Source organism: Myotis myotis, unplaced genomic scaffold (assembly GCF_014108235.1).
Source record: "Myotis myotis isolate mMyoMyo1 unplaced genomic scaffold, mMyoMyo1.p scaffold_m19_p_10, whole genome shotgun sequence".
NCBI classification, from domain to species: Eukaryota; Metazoa; Chordata; class Mammalia; order Chiroptera; family Vespertilionidae; genus Myotis; species Myotis myotis.
The window spans coordinates 80130781-80147468 of record NW_023416314.1 but is presented as its reverse complement, the minus strand read 5'-3'; the positions used below and the strand labels follow the sequence as shown (position 1 = coordinate 80147468).

The window sequence follows — 16688 nt, the reverse complement described above, 5'->3', positions numbered from 1 at the left end:
GAGCACACGGACCACCAGGGGGCAGGTCCTGCATTGAGCGTCTGCCCCCTGGTGGTCAGTGTGTGTCACAGTGACCAGTGATTCCCAGTTGCTCTGCTGTTAGGGTCAATTTGCATATTACCCTTTTATTATATAGGATAGAGGCCTGGTGCATGGGTGGGGGCCGGCTGGTTTGCGCTGAATTGTGTCCCGGGTCAGGGTGGGGGTTCCACTGTGGTGGCTGGCCAGCCTGGGTGAGGGGCTGAGGGCCATTTTCAGACTGGCCACACCCCCTTCAGGGTTGGGGGTCCCCACTGGGGTGCCTGGCCAGCCTGGGTGAGGGGCTGAGGGCCATTTTCAGGCTGGCCACACCCCCTTCAGGGAGGGTGGTCCTGCTGGGGTACCTGGCTAGCCTGGGTGAGGGGCTGATGGCTGTTTGCAGGCTGGCCAAGCCCCCCAGCGGGGACCCTTACCGATGAGGGTGTGGCCAGCCTGGGTGAGGGGCTGATGGCTGTTTGCAGGCTGGCTACAGCCCCTTCAGGGTGGGGTCACCCCTGGGGTGCCTGGCCAGCCTGGGTGAGGGGCTGATGGCTGTTTGCAGGCTAGCCACAGCCCCTTCAGGGTGGGGGGTCCCCACTGGGGTGCCTGGCCAGCCTGGGTGAGGGGCTGATGGCTGTTTGCAGGCTGGCCACAGCCCCTTCAGGGTGGGGGTCCCCGCTGGGGTACCTGGCCAGCCTGGGTGAGGGGCTGACTTTTTTCAGGCTGGCCAAGCCCCCCAGCAGGACCCTCACCCCATGAGGGTGTGGCCATCCTGGGTGAGGTGCTGATGGCTGTTTGCAGGCTGGCCACAGCCCCCAGCCACCCAAGCTCCCAGTGGAGGCTGGTTGGAAGCAGGTATCTGGGATTTATTTAGCTTCTATAATTGAAATTTTGTTGCCTTTTGCGGAGCCCACAGCCGGCCAGAGCAGGCGGGAAGCTTGGCTTCCTCCATTGCAGGAGCAATAAAGCCTCCTATTTGCTTCAGTTCCGTGGCTGCCGGCCGCCATCTTGGTTGGGTTAATTTGCATGTAGCCGCTCTAACTGGCTGGTGGGCGTGGCTTGGGCATAGCGAAGGTACAGTCAATTAGCATCTTTGTCTTTTATTAGCGTAGATTATTCACATCCCAGTCTACCATTTCTTTATTAAAAATCAAATAAAGTCGAATTGATATTTGGCAAACTGATATATGCTAATCAAAGGCAAGAATGCCAGTGTGCCCAAAACAAGCCCATTGGCTTGACCCCTCCCCACCCACACATGGCCACTTCCCCCAGCTTGGCCTTCCTTCTCCCAGCTTATAGTGAGGCAAGCATCAACACTCTGATGGGAGCGCCCAAGTTTTCACCATGTTCTTCAAATCATACCAACTTGTGGGTTTGCCCCTTCCCTACTAATCTGTGATGAGCTCAGTGAGGCCCCTAGCCTGACGCCTGACAGATGACCATCACTAGGGATGGAGGGATGAATGGATGGATGGATAGATGGAGGCTACTGACCCGACCCAGTGTTTCAAACCAGTGAAACCTTTTTTACTGCAAAGCTAAGCAGAGCATATCTACTTAGTCAAGATATGAGAGGGTCACTGCAGCTCCCCACTGCTTCCAAGGTGGCCGATGAAAGAGAAAGCTTTCAGTAGAACTTGACCTCACCCCACCCCAAAGAGGAACCATTTAACCAGGTGGGTCCAGATGGGACAACCACCATGGAAGTGCCACAAATTCAAGGGTCGTCATCAGTCCATGTTGCTATAAATAAAACTTGTATTGGATTATAAGCACCACCACCAACACCATAGCCTTCTCCAGCACATGCCAGTAAGACACTGTTTGTAGGACAGAGAAAGCTGACTCACTCAAACCTCATTATCACTACATTTGACACCAAGTTACTTATCCTCCTAGAGATCCTATTCATTTGCCAAGCCCAAACCTGTTTCACAGATCTTCCCACATTAAAGAGAAAAAACACAGAGACAACATGAGGCTGTGATCTTTATTCCATTAAATGACCTTACAGAAACAGAAACATGCTTTTAATATACTATTAGCATCATCTCATCCTATTGCACTTTTTTAAAGTATATTAAATTTTAAAGCCATTTTTAAAGGGTATAAGAGAAAAGTACTTTCAACAAATCATTTAAAAGAAATCTGAGAAGGAAAATTGTATATGTTCAAGATTAACATCCACTCCTTTAAGGCTTTAGTCTATGACAGCATTTTTTCATCTAAATTGGAAAGTTTTGGGAGTCAAAGTCCACCTTCCCTTGGTCACAAGAACACCACATTTAAATTTTTCTGGCAGACGAAATTCTTCCCAAGAAAGAAATATTTTTTAATCTTTCTGCTCCTAGATTTTGAAACGTTCCTAATATGGGTTACTTTTGTTGCTAATTTTCAAAGTTATGGTCATCTCCTGTCTTTTTGTTCATTACTTTTATTTATGGTTTAAGGTTTTCTGTGTATGAGTTAGGGGTTCAAGTTACAGTGCTGAATTTTGCTTTTTAAAAGAAATACAACTTTTACCCTGGCCAGGTGGCTCAGTTAATTGGAGCATCTCCCATACACCAAAAGGTTGCTGGTTCGATCCCTGATCAGGATGTATATAGGAAGCAACCAATCGATGTTTCTCTCTCTCTAAAAATCAATGGAAACATATTCTTGGGTGAGGATTAAAAAAAAGAAACACAACTTTCAAACTTTTTTTTAATCCTAATGACACCTGCCACTAAATAGGACACTTGTGTAACTTGTACATTCATTGCTCAGAGAAGGCACTGTGACATCCTCATTCTGAGGAACAGCTTCAAGGAGCTGAGATAATCCTCCAATTACAGGCGCCCTGACTGTTCTGAACACTGTGCACTGTCAGTGACTGCACCTGGCAGACCACCTCATCTGAACTGCAAGGAAAAGCCACCCACTTGCCGCCAGGCCATCCTGAACTGCACTTTCCCACCATGCAGTGCAGTCTCTCACTGCTGTCTCTGAGGCACCTGCACTACTGTATACAAAAGCAGTGATTCTGCGGCCAAAGACCAGACCAACTGAGGCAACCCCTGGGGTAGAAAGCTGGTAATTTAAACTTTTTAAACAAGAATTCCAGGTAAGTCTTATGTACTCCAAGATAGGTAAGAACCAATACTCAAAACATAGCTACAGTATGATTTAACAAGGAAAACTATCCAATTGCATATGGTCTTTTACAATGGGGTAAAAAAAAAAGTTCCATGAAGCCCCAACAGAGTGACTCAATGGGTTGGAGTGTCGTCCAGCACACCAAAAAGGTTTTAGGTTCAATTCCTGGTCAGGGCACATACCCAGGTTGTAGGCTATATCCCCGGTCAGGGCCCATATGGGAGGTAACCGATCAATGTTTCTCTCACTCTCCCCCCACCTTCTCTCTCTCTAAAAAAATCAATAAACATATACTCAGGTGAAGATTAAAAAGAAAAAAGGTCCATTATGACTTCCATGTAAACTATTAAAAAAAAAAACCTCTAGGAAAAATATAAAACATTTTTACATCAATTTACTCGACTCTTCTGTAATTCATACATGCATACCCTATCCAAGACACACCCATGAGAACGGTGGGTACGATGCTAAAGAAACACACTGCCAGCACAAAGCAGTTTGTTTACCTAAAGCATTTAACTTCATGTAAGAGAAAAAAGAAAAATAACAGGTAAAACAAAACGAATATTCCCAAGCGACTTTACCGAGTGTCAGTACATAGCCCTCCGTGGAACAGATTGCTCAGGGTACTGCTAAAACGGAATGAGTCTGAAGATGTTTCATTATCACACATGACAACATGACAGCTTGCCCTCAGTTTGTCTACAAAGCAATCTAGAAAGACTTCCCCATGAAAGAATCAAAACTTTTATTCTATTATTTTTACTCTAAGCTTATTGGAAGTATCAAAAAACAACAAAAAAGCCTTAACATTTAACTTCTCCTGAAATGAGTTATTTTAAGAGAAAAATTTGAAAACCTCCTTTTATGTTAATAGGAGCGCCCATATACTGTTAGGAATGTGTAAATACACGATGCTGTGTGGAAAGGCCAGCCAGGAGTGGCAGAGCAACAAACACTAAGCAAACAATCTGAACTCCTAATGTCCCTGACCCACTAATTAAAGGCTGAGGGAAGTTCCGAGGTAAAAGACATTCTTTTCAGCCTGGTTATCAATCTCCCCACGACTATGTAGGCCAGCAATGAGAATGCATCTTTTATTGAAAAAGGTGATATAAAGTCATCAGTTCACTGTTAAAAGAGAAGAGAGGCCAAAGAAAATTCATAAGAATCCTCACTGAGAAAACTTTATAAACACTTTTCAGAGGCAGAATATGTTAACTAATAAAGACCCAAAAAACAAAGTTTCCCCGTAGGTAATTAAACCAAGTTATTCCTTTAAGATCAAAACAAAAATGGTGAATTTAAACAGTAAATCAATCCTAAGATTTCATTAAATCATACATTATCATGTTTATTTTTAAAAATCTAATACTTTAGAATTAAAGTACCTTTTAGACACATCTTTCTTTTCTCACCACTAAAAGGCATAGGACCAATCTAGACAATTATTCTGAAATCTATAAATACGCTTATAAAATGCAGTAAGGTTTTTTTTTTTTTTTTTTTTTAGCAAAAAGTAAAACATGTAAATAGTAGGTTTATTAAACCCAATATCAGTAATTTAGTTCTAGCGAAACATCATCCATCACATTGATGTTTTCAATCTGAACTATAGTGATTCTGTACGTTTGTTTTTAGTTAATATCTGTAAGGCCTTTCGCTGAGAAGTATGAGCCTGCAGGAAGATGAGAGGCCCCTGAAAATGCACTAACTTTTCAAAGCTAAGCTTTCAATTTAATATTCAAAACTAAGCATCACTGATAAGCAAGGAAACAGTTTTTGGAACAACCTGAAATTTTTCTAAATCTAACAGCAAGTGAATAAAATAGCAAGAACTTCAGGGCAAGATGGTATGTAAATACGAAAAAAATATAAAATGCTTGGAATTAATTCAGGCCTTATAAAAATACTTAAATGGTTAAGTGTTAAAGTAGTCAAAAAAATCTTTAATAGATTATATGCCAGAAGAAACTTTGTTTTCCCACCTTCCACTCATACTTCATACATATAGAATTTTCCCAGATTTTGCCTAAGCCTTCCTTACCACCCTCCCACAAAAATGAAATTATCTTAAGAATTAAGGCTCACATACCTGAATGTTTATATAAATATTTGCAGACAAATTTTAAAATCCATAATAATTCACCATTATAAGCCAAAGAAAAAGGCAACTACAGATAAAAAATTTTATCACACAATCAAGGTAAATGAAGAAGAATTATTAGATATTTCTGGATATTGTCCATATGTGGATGGGGCTTTGGTCCTTACTAAGTCAAAGCTATTTTAAAGCTACCAGACAGATCAAGTAAAGTTAAATAAAGGAAGAATCACTAAATAAAACTGACAGTTTAGCTCCATTACTAAATATATTAAACAGTGCATAGGAAATAAGACCTGATTTACTGCCAAGCCATGTGCAACAGGACATCGCTTAAAGGCCATAACGTTTGGTACCATCTTTCCTCTAATTAATAATAAAGTTTTGTTCTTATGCGGAACTTTCAAAAACAAAACTTCTCAAATGACAACTGTGTGAGGGTAGTGTATAATACATATACCAATATAATAAAGCCCTAATATGCAATCGACCGAACGGCGGAACAACTGGTCGCTATGATAAGCACTGACCACCTGGGGGCAGACACTCCACGCAGGAGCTGCCCCCTAGTGGTCAGTATGTTCCCACAGGGGGAGTGCCACTTAGCCAGAAGCCAGGCTCACGACTGGTGAGCACAGCGTCACAGCGTTGGTGGTGGGAGCCTCTCTGGCCTTCGCTGCAGGCGCGGTGGTAAGGAGCAAGGGTTCCCAGACTGCAAGAGGGCACAGGCTGGGCTGAAGGACACACACACACACACACACACACACACACCCCCAGTGCACAAATTTCATGCACCGGGCCTCTAGTACCAATATAAACCTACAAACAGTGAATCTGGCCAAGGCACAAGTTCAAGTGACTGATCAGAGGTCACATGGTTCATTTAAACTCTAGCTCTTTTCTTAAATTATCAAGTTCATTCCTTTTACTATGAGCCTCTGGCTTTTCAAGGCATGTTTGCTCTTTTCTAGAAAGAAGGTCTAGGAATAAAGGCAAAAGAAAAAAATATGTTCCAACAAAACTGACAGCCTGTCAGGTAAAAGACCTTACATTTCAGTGAATAGATTTAAACATGATAGTAGTTTTCCACACTGTGTGGCAGACAGGATTCTCTAATATTATAAGACTTTATGTAATGGCATCATTTCAGTCTTTAGCTCTAAAGCTTTTGCCAGTTTTGTAAACTTTTTAAAAAGGAATCCTTCTCAATAGAGGAAGGTATAAAAGAACTGACAAGTTTCACCCCAAACAGACTTTCCTGAGGCTTCCTCAGTCCCTCCCTATCATGCCTGCAAAAGCACGAATTCAGTTTTAAAAGGCACTAAGTGGCGCATAAAGGACTTAAAACTGCATTTCCATTTTCTCCTTTAGCTTCCCCCCATAAAGTGCACAAAGCAGAGAGTAATAAAAAACAGACGCAAGCTTGGATCTCTATCATAAGCAAGGAAAAGAAACGCTTCCCACAGAAACGGAAGTGTGTTTAAGAGTTTGAAACCACAGGAAAGGTCTATTCCTTTATTGGTGCCATGTTTCAGCTCTTCCTGGGTGGTCCCAAAGCTACATTCCTCTGGACCTGTACCTGTGGCTACAGCAGAAATGCAGAAATCAGAAGGGGCTGGTTGGGTTCTTGTTGGATCCTCTTGTTAAGATGCTATTGAGCTTTTTTATCCATAGGTTGTCTCCCAACAATTGCATCCCTCACAGCAGCCTGAGTGGAATTACCAATGTGAGAAGAAGCCTGCAAAAGTCCACGAGGCAACATGTAAGTTAAGGAAATACAGCCCAGCATCAAGAGAATACGTCCTTGGAGATCAACTTTCAAAAATGTCTGTCTACATCATCAGTATGTTACAGAAAACAGGGGAATGAAAATGTGGGGGAGAGGAGCCTGTGACAGCAGCTACCTCCCAGGAGAGTTAGCTGACCCTTTGCTTCGTTATTGTGTTATTAATTGTGAGGCTTGCCAAATGCTTATTCCTTTAGTAGAAAAAATATTTTCACTCAGGAAGCTAGAGTTTGGGATTGACATTGTAAAAATAATGTGTTTCCCTTCACAAGCCTCTAACTTAACTGATCTGTTCAAGCAACTCAGAAAAAGAAACCAGAGTCTCGAGGATCTATAAACCTAGAGATCATGTCAATGTCAAAAGCCACTGGCTTTTGGAAGATTTTAAGGGGAAAAAATGCCATCCATTAATAAGATTTAAAACAAAAAAATTTGTTAAGTTCATATTTTTCAAAGCTCTTGATTTTTAATAAAGCAAATTAATCTTGGATGAGGGAAAGAATCACACAGGAATTGGGTCTGACAAACATATAGTTAAAAGTTTCCCGCAAGGAACACAATTGTCTAAGCTGAAAAACTTTCTGCATCGAAGGATAATCATTGGGCATGAAAACAAAATATCAAAATTAAACATTAATATCCTAAAAAAGGATAATAAATATAATGCTCATCAGAAAAAAAGTCAAGGAAATTTTCTCATGCCTTCGTTCACGAGGAAGCTCTGCCAAGTGGAGCTACTTTATAAAAGAAACACAGTATCTGTCCATTGCCCACCCTCCCACTCCCAGCGGGCAGCACTTACCTGCTCTAGTACATATGCTGCTCCAGAATCGATGGCTCCGCCCAGCTCACGATACTGGCCAGAGTACCTGATGTACCCCCAAGTGAGAAGCGCTATTAGCAGCAGTCCAACTACACAGTTGAACAGCTGGGCCACAACCTCCAGACCAACGAAGCCAGTGAGGCCTGAGGCGACGTACAAGGCCACAATGCCCGTGAAGAGCACCGCGGGCGTTCGGAAGGTGCTGAAGATGTTCTTGCTGCCGTTGTGCTTGCAGAAGTTCTCATAGAGTTCCTTGATTTCCTCCTCCAGCTCCTGCTGGTAGCGAAGGCTGAAATCCTTCCCGCCCATCTTCTTGGTCTTCTTAAAATGGTCCAGAGCAAGTTGTCTGAATTCACAGTGCTTCTCCTCTAGAATGTCTGGGGACAAATAAGGTTTCTCTCCCCCACACACCTAAAAAATAAAGAAACAGACGCAATGTGTTGAAGATCCCTTTAAAAACAAGTGACAAATAAAATTTATAAAGTGAAAACGCTGAAAAGCTTAGGCTATTTTGGTATTAGAAATTAACTGTAAATGGTGACCAAGGCCAGCAGAGCTCAGGTGGCTGCCTCCGAGAGAACACTTAAGCTCCGGGGCCATGGTGCTCGGTGAGAGCAGCGACACAGCAGGAGCCTTGGCTAGAAAGCTGACAGCAGGCCCTCATTCCCAGGTGGCCTGGGTACAGCTGTGTTCCCTCGGTATCTTAAGACAGTAAAAAGGATCAAGTTTGGGCTTTTAAAGTCAGCCACCATGTCCAGGTTATAGATATTTCAGAATAAGACATACGCCCAACATACCTCTTCCATGTTGTTGTAATAAATGTCCTTGGCAGAGGCTGCAGCTGCTAAATTGTTGGCTTCAGCAGTGGCCTTGAAGAAAGGAAAGCATAAGCTGTAAGTCCTTCCTCTTTTAATATTCTTCGACAAATAACCACATAAAATTTTTCTCACACCTTAGTCACCATTCTTTCTTTCTTATTATGCTTCTGCTATTTTTTAGGTTTCCATATAGCCCAGTTTATTAAATAAAATACATCTTTTCTGCCAAAAATGTTCCCACACATAAGAACCTTTATCATAAATTGAACCTCTCCAAAATCATTTCCTTTGCTTCAATTTTTACTTATTGATTTGAGAGAGAGAGAAAGGAAGAGGGTGTGTGAAAAACATCAATGTGTTGTTCCACTTATTTATGCATTCACTGGTTAATTCTTGTATGTGCCCTGATGGGAGATTGAACCCTAAACCTTGGTGTATCAGAACGATGCTCTAACTAACTGAGCTACCTAGCCAGGGCCCTTTGCTCTAATTTTAAATGTTAAAAAACAGATGTAAGTCAAAAAAGAAGGGAAACAGCCCAGCCAGCGTGGTTCAGTGGTTGAGCGTCGACCTATGAACCTGGAGGTCATGGTCTGATTCCTAGTCAGGGCATATGCCCAGGTTGCTGACTCAATCCCTAGTGGGGGGGATAAGGGAGGGCGTGTGCAGAAGGTGGCCGATCCATGATTCTCTCTCATTACTGATGTTTCTCTCTCTCTAGCTCTCTCTCTCTCTCTCTCTCTCTCTCTCTCTCTCTCTCTCTCCCTTCCTCTCAGAAATCGATAAAAATATATTTATTTTTTTAAAAAAAGAAGGGAGAGCCCTAACCGGTTTGGTTCAGTGGATAGAGCATCAGCCTGCGGACTGAAGGATCCCAGGTTCGATTCTGGTCAAGGGCATGTACCTTGATTGCGGGCACATACCCAGTAGGGGGTGTGCAGGAGGCAGCTGATCGATGTTTCTCTCATCAATGTTTCTAACTCTCTATCCCTCTCCCTTCCTCTCTGTAAAAAATCAATAAAAATATATTTAAAAAAAAAAGAAGGGAGACAAATTATCTTTACAATGTCAATCCCAAACTCTAAATTCCTGAGTGGAAAGATTTTTTCTACTAAAGGAATAAACATTTGGCAATAAATGGCCTTATGTTCAGTACATGAAAATCAGAATCATGTTTTAACAAAACAAGGCTTTGAAAATAGCAAAATGTTGAAAATATAACTCATTGGAAATTAAATGCTGACTCGTCAGTAAGTAGACACATTAGGACATGCTCTAGTAAAGCAGACAGCAGGAAACAGGAAAATGGCCTGTCCACACAGCTGGGGATGTCTCCCTGGGGACAGCAGGCAGGGGTGTCACAGCATGTTTGGTGGGAAGACCAGGCCCAGTGAGAGGCCGTGCTGTTTAAGCTGAACCACCAAGAACACAGATAAGAAAACCAGAAGGCAACCACACTGCTGGAATGTGCTAGAAATTAAGAGCTCAGCATAATGGGAAAGGAGAGCAACAGCACCGTCTTCTTAAAGGACTCTGCTTGCTGGATCCGGATCAACTCACGAAATCGAAGTTATCACTTAGGCTGTCCAACAACTGCGTACCTGAAGCATGGATTTGGGGTGAGGCAGATCTTCTCCTTGGTAAATTTTAATATATGCCTGAAAATATAAACATAAAAATAATTACCAAAAATGTCATTCTGTCATAATTAATCATACTTGTAATTGTAGGACCAGTAACCAAACAACTTAATTTTCCTAAAGACCTAGATCAACACCCAGGAATTAGCAAAAACACAACACACCTTGTGCACGTTAGCATTTTTAGTTCACTGAAAATGGTCTCAAGCAGCAGAAGCCTGCCAAGGCTAAGATTCCCGCCAGGCTCCCCACGCACACTGGCCTCACCACTACCTGTGGGCAGAGTGGCCATCCGCCTCGAGGTAGTCATGTCACATTTAGGTGCCGTCTCCCACTCACAGCAACATCCTAACCACCTCCTGTCCACACCATCTTCCTGGAGGAACAATCTTCCTTTAGCCACAGTCATCACTCTAAGAGAGTGCAAAGAACATCCATTTGGTTCTTAGACCGATACTGCCACCCAGTGGCCCATTCCTGGAAGGACACTGAAGTCTGAAAATGCCTCTCATCATTTCTCCCATGAAACTTTTCCCTAAGCTTTAAAATACCGAAATTCAAATTAGTTTAAACCTAGACCAGTTTTACCAAAAGCCCAACATTTTAATAATTAAAGCCCATAATTACCTTAAAATACTCCAAGAGCCCCCGACAGGTGACTTTTGAGCCATTGATCTCCTTTTCCATTAAGTTTGCTGGGTTCAATATATACGGAATCAGTATCTGTAACTGCTCTTTGAATTCACTGGCAATATCTGTTCACAGGACCATGAAGAAGGAAACAATAAGCCAAACAGACTTCAACCAAGGTAAGCACAAAACAAATGTCTAAATGTCTTAACATATGTCAGTCAAAGTGGAGGGCAGGGTCCCAGGGCAGGTGTCTGACGTTTTCGGCTCTGACCAGAACAGCAGTCTGTTCTTATGTGCCTTGGTTGTCCCCTTCCCTTCCGCAGTATTAAGACCTCCCTAATCGAGAAGAGAATATACAGAATATCCTTACCCTGGTTTTCATTCTGGGAGGTTCAGGTCTACTCCCTAGCCTTTCAAGAAATTTCACTTTTTTATTTTTTTTTTATTTTTTTTAAATATATTTTATTGATTTTTTACAGAGAGGAAGGGAGAGAGACAGAAACATTGATGAGAGAGAAACATCGATCAGATGCCTCCTACACATCTCCTATTGGGGATGTGCCCACAACCCAGGCACATGCCCCTGACCGGAATCGAACCCGGGACCCTTGAGTCCGCAGGCCGACGCTCTATCCACTGAGCCAAACTGGTTTCGGCAAGAAATTTCACTTTTTTAAATCCTCACCAGAGGATACTTTTCCACTGATTTTTTTAAAGAGAGAGTGGAAGGGAGGGAGGAAGGGGAGAGAGAAACATTGATGTGAGAGACACACTGACTGGTTGCCTCCCACATGCACCCTAACCTGAGCCTGGGATCAAGTTTGCAACCGAGATACATGTCCTTGACTGGAAATCAAACCCGAGCCTCTTTGACCTGAGGGCCGATGTCCTAACCACTGAGCAACTGGCCAGGGCAAGAAATTTCACTTTTTTAAGAGTTTCATTAACCAGGTCTTCAAAAGATCAATTATCAACCCCTTGCTGAAACCGGTTTGGCTCAGTGGATAGAGCGTCGGCCTGCGGACTGAAAGGTCCCAGGTTCGATTCCAGTCAAGGGCATGTACATGGGTTGCGGGCACATCCCCAGTAGGAGATGTGCAGGAGGCAGCTGATCGATGTTTCTCTCTCATCGATGTTTCTAACTCTCTATCTCTCTCCCTTCCTCTCTGTAAAAAATCAATAAAATATATTTAAAAAAAAAAAATTATCAACCCCTCAAGTCCTCAGACCAGGCCCTGGCTGCACCCTCGTGCTCCCCTTGCTTTTTAGAAATCACTATTGACCCACGTCTTTGTTTTCGTTCATTTTCCCGGTGAAGGGGACAGGCACCCGCACTCCATGCTAGTTATTTCTAGCGCCTCCTTAGAGAGGAGCTCCGGGCCACCCGAGGGAAAGCCTCCTCTCTCAGAAAGGGGACAGCTTCTCTGCAGTTTCTACAAAGTGCCCACACAGGACTCGGGAGAGCCATTAAACAGCTCTTTCCTCAAGGTGAGAACTAGTGGTCCAACTATGAAGACACGGGAATCTGATTTCCGTCATCTAACATCTTCCTGGGTTTCCAGCTAGCTCAGACTATCAACTGATAGTTATCACATCAAGGTAAGAACTCTTCAACAATCCATAACCCTAATTTGTAAAATTGAAGTGTTCTTATTTCATTTATTGATTCAACAGTTTTTGAGCACCTTTTTTGTGGCCAGCATGGTTGCAAGAGTTGGGGATAGAGCAGTGAATAAACAAAAGTGGTTTAGAAATTTTTCCAAATTACAAATATCACTATAAAAATCTCTATAAAGCCCTAGCCGGTGTGGCTCAGTGGATGGAGCATTGGCCTGCAGACTGAAGGGTCCCAAGTTTGATTCCAATCAGGGTACAGGCCCAGTTTCAGGCTCAATCCCCATAGGGCGCATGCAAGAGGCAGCCAATCAATGTTTCCTTCTCACATTGAAGTTTCGCTCTCACAGTGATGTTTCTCTCTATCCCTCTTGCTTCCTCTCTCTCAAAATCACCCAGTCAGTCAATCAATAATAAAAGAATCCCACTGAACAACCCCCCTGCCGGTGGGGAACAGGACCAGCGTCTAGGCGTGGTAAAGTGTGTCTAATAATGGAGTGTCATAACCCTAAAGACACATCACCTACACACCCAACTTTCTTTCCATACTCAACTCTGAAAAGTCAATCACGACTGCTTTTTTTGGTTAAAAAAAAATTCTAGTTCCAGTGTCGCCTAAGCAGATTTCTCTCCAAAGCCAGGCCACAAACTCGGACTTTTTTTTTTTTTTTTTTAAATATATTTTATTGATTTTTTACAGAGAGGAAGGGAGAGGGATAGAGAGTTAGAAACATCGATGAGAGAGAAACACCGATCAGTTGCCTCCTGCACACCTCCTACTGGGGATGTGCCCACAGCCAAGGTACATGCCCTTGACCGGAATCGAACCTGGGACCCTTCAGTCCGCAGGCCAACGTTCTAGCCCAGGGGTGGGCAAACTTTTTGACTCGAGGGCCACAATGGGTTCTTAAACTGGACCGGAGGGCCGGAACAAAAGCATGGATGGAGTGTTTGTGTGAACTAATAAATTCAAAGTAAACATCATTACATAAAAGGGCACGGTCTTTTTTTTTTTTAGTTTTATTCATTTCAAACGGGCCGGATCCGGCCCACGGGCCGTAGTTTGCCCACGGCTGCTCTAGCCACTGAGCAAACCGGTCAGGGCAAACTCAGACTTCTGAGATGCCATCTAAAGGCTCCGGAAGTCTGCTCAGGAAGCTGCCACTACATAACATCATACAGGTGGCGAATAGAAGGTGAAGGTAAGTCTCTCAAACTCAGTTTCTTTTGTAACATTACAATCGGCTGGAACATAAATCTTAAGCAAGTACATTAACTTTCTTGCATCGAATGAGTCAAGTTCTCTTGGTAACTAAGCAGTACATGTCACCTAAATTGCTTCCCCACGTAACGGAAGTCGTTTCTGCTTCAGCACAGTATGGATTTGGGTTAAGAAGAATCAGGATGTGAATCTCTGTCTCACCACTTACCTGTGTACACTGAACAAGTTACTTAACTTTCCTAAACCAGTGTCTTCATCTGTACAATAAGGAAAATATCAGTTTCATGGAATTACTGGAAGCATTAACACATTGTTTGCGGGTAGTTTTTATCACGCGCTAACAGGTGGCGTGGGCCATTTTTGCTAATTTTTTGCGCAAATGACAACGTTCAGTAAAATTACGATAACTTTAGTTTACGTATTTATATGTTACCCGCATCCTACCGCTAGTCTATAAAAAACGTATTAATACGTGTCCCGCGCTCTACTATACTGGTAGAACGTATAAATACGTAAAACGTGTAAACATGTTTCCCGCATACAATGTGTTAAGTGCGAAAGTAACTAGTATCGTGTTGGTGCTATGGTCTGAATATTTTGTCCCCCCTCCCCTTGTTGGAATCATATGTTGAAATCCTAACCCCTAAAGGTGATGGTATTAGGAGGTGGGACCTTTGAGAGGTGAGGAGGTCATGAGGGTGGAGCCCTCATGTATGCGATTAGTGCCCTTATAAAAGAGATCCCCCAGAGCTCGCCAGCCCCTCCCAACATATGAATATACAACCTGAGACCAGGAAGATAACCCTTTACACACCATGCTGGCACACTAATCTTGGGCTTCCAGCCTCCAGAATGACAGGAAATAAATTTCTGTTGTTCATAAGCTACTGAGTCTATGGTATTTTGTTATAGCAGCCCAAACAGACTAAGACAGTTGGGAACGTGACTGGATATCTAAAATTGGCGACTACTATTATTTCTACTTTACTGAGAACCTAAGAAGCTCAGATAAGTTTATAAACAAAAGTGCTTAGTTTAACACATGGGGAAACTGATGTCTAGCCATTAAATGACTCAAGGTCTCAAAGAACAAAAATAAGATAATGGAACCCATGAGTCCCAACTCTGATTTCTCTAAGCTACTATTTAGTCAGCACTTCCTGATATTAACAAATGACTCAGCGTCAGGTTCTTTTATAATCACAAATAAAATGAAAACAATAGCCACGCCACACATCGTGTTATCTTTCTTTGGGAAGTTAATTTTACTTGATAAACATTAGCTGACTAATGTTTAGTCTTCTTTTACTTAGCATTTTCATCTTTTATAAACCAATAATCATAACATGTCTCTTAGAAGGATCATTAATGGATATTGCCAACACCATTTCAGATGGCAAAATTAAGATGAGCTAATTCTAATTCTGATGGTCACAGTAAGGCAAGAGCAAAAACTGACCCAGACTCCAAATACTATCTTTCTTAGAGAGCATACTACTTCTCTTAAGCATTCACCAGATTCTTTCTTTCTTTTTTAATATTTGTATTGATTTCAGAGAGGAAGGGAAAGGGAGAGAGATAGAAACATCAATGATGAGAGAGAATCATTGACTGGCTGCCTCCTGTACACCCCCCTACGCCCCTTGGAGATTGAGCCCGAAACCCAGGCATGTGCCCTTGTCCAGAATTGAACCTGTGACCCTTCAGTCAGTGAGCCAAACAGGCTAGGGCAGCCGTGGGCAAACTACAGCCCGCGGGCCGGATCCGGCCCGTTTGAAATGAATAAAACTATTGAAAAAAAAGACCGTACCCTTTTATGTAATAATGTTTACTTTGAATTTATATTAGTTCACACAAACACTCCATCCATGCTTTTGTTCCGGCCCTCCAGTCCAGTTTAAGAAGCCATTGTGGCCCTCGAGTCAAAAAGTTTGCCCACCCTGGGCTAAGGCAACACCAGATCCTTAATTGACATTTTCTGGTCACTATTTAATTCCAAAGATCATATCACATGTTTAAAATAACATCATTTGTAACACACCTTTCAATTTCCCATCAAACTCAGGGCTTGTGGCCACCTGGAGTCCTGGATGTGGCAGAAGGAAACAGGAGACGCTCGAGAAGCATGAGTGAATGTGATTTCGGACATTCTGAATTTCTTCATGCTGATGTTCTTTCACCTGCCAATGAAGATCCACAATTTACAAAGACCATTTGTTTCTCTTCACAGGAACTACTGGTGTAAGACAAAGGAAAGAAGACTTCCCAACTCTGATGGGTCATAGTGGCCTATGTTATTTCCAATAAGAAAACACAGAACCCTAAGAAGCAATAAATGGCCAGGTTGTGGGCTTGATCCCCAGTGTGGGGCGTACAGGAGGCAGCCTATCAATGATTCTCTCTCATCACTGATGTTTCTACTTCTCTCTCCCTCTCCCTTCCTCTCTTAGATCAATAAAAACATATTTTTAAAAAAAAAAACACACATAAGAATTTTGAACAAGAAAAACAGACTGAAGTTCTGAATGTGACATTCTAAAGACACATGTGGAACCTGACGTACAATGTGAAATGTAATTACAATCAAAGCTGGGGTTTTTGCCCAGAGTTCTTCTCCACAATACCTGTGCACTGTATACCCAGGTTCTTTAAAACGTGAATAATATTAGTGTGTTAACATGCATAAGTATTTAACAAACTTAATATAATTTTCTGTAATCTGCTTGAAATACAATAGCTAAGGCAAATGGGAAAGTTATCACTGCTTTTAGGTAATTCCCATATTATATTTCTACTTACCTGTAGACGCTTATCCAAAAATGACATTCCTCCCTGTAGTCCATAGCTGTATTCATAAGGGAAACTCCAGTCTCGAACCAAAAACATCAGTGT

At 42.4% G+C, this 16688-nt stretch overlaps 1 protein-coding gene and 1 long non-coding RNA gene across 3 annotated transcripts in view; one reads left to right on the top strand and one right to left on the bottom strand.

Annotated features, from left to right (window-relative positions):
• The window catches only part of LOC118665394, a 20215-nt gene extending 3615 nt beyond the window's left edge, over positions 1-16600 (top strand). The window contains exons 2-4 of the long non-coding RNA XR_004970635.1: positions 11093-11136; positions 12279-12559; positions 16027-16600. This is a non-coding gene — a long non-coding RNA (uncharacterized LOC118665394). The remainder of the gene's footprint in view (positions 1-11092; positions 11137-12278; positions 12560-16026) is intronic.
• ATL3 (atlastin GTPase 3) overlaps positions 1998-16688 on the bottom strand; it is a 36386-nt gene continuing 21695 nt past the window's right edge. For both annotated transcript variants that reach the window (XM_036326866.1, XM_036326867.1), the window contains exons 7-13: positions 16596-16688; positions 15838-15976; positions 10955-11082; positions 10289-10345; positions 8667-8738; positions 7849-8280; positions 1998-6998 (exon numbers count right to left, since the gene is read on the bottom strand). In XM_036326866.1, the coding sequence (XP_036182759.1) occupies positions 6912-6998; positions 7849-8280; positions 8667-8738; positions 10289-10345; positions 10955-11082; positions 15838-15976; positions 16596-16688 (1008 nt within the window). In that variant the 3' untranslated portion in view covers positions 1998-6911. The remainder of the gene's footprint in view (positions 6999-7848; positions 8281-8666; positions 8739-10288; positions 10346-10954; positions 11083-15837; positions 15977-16595) is intronic.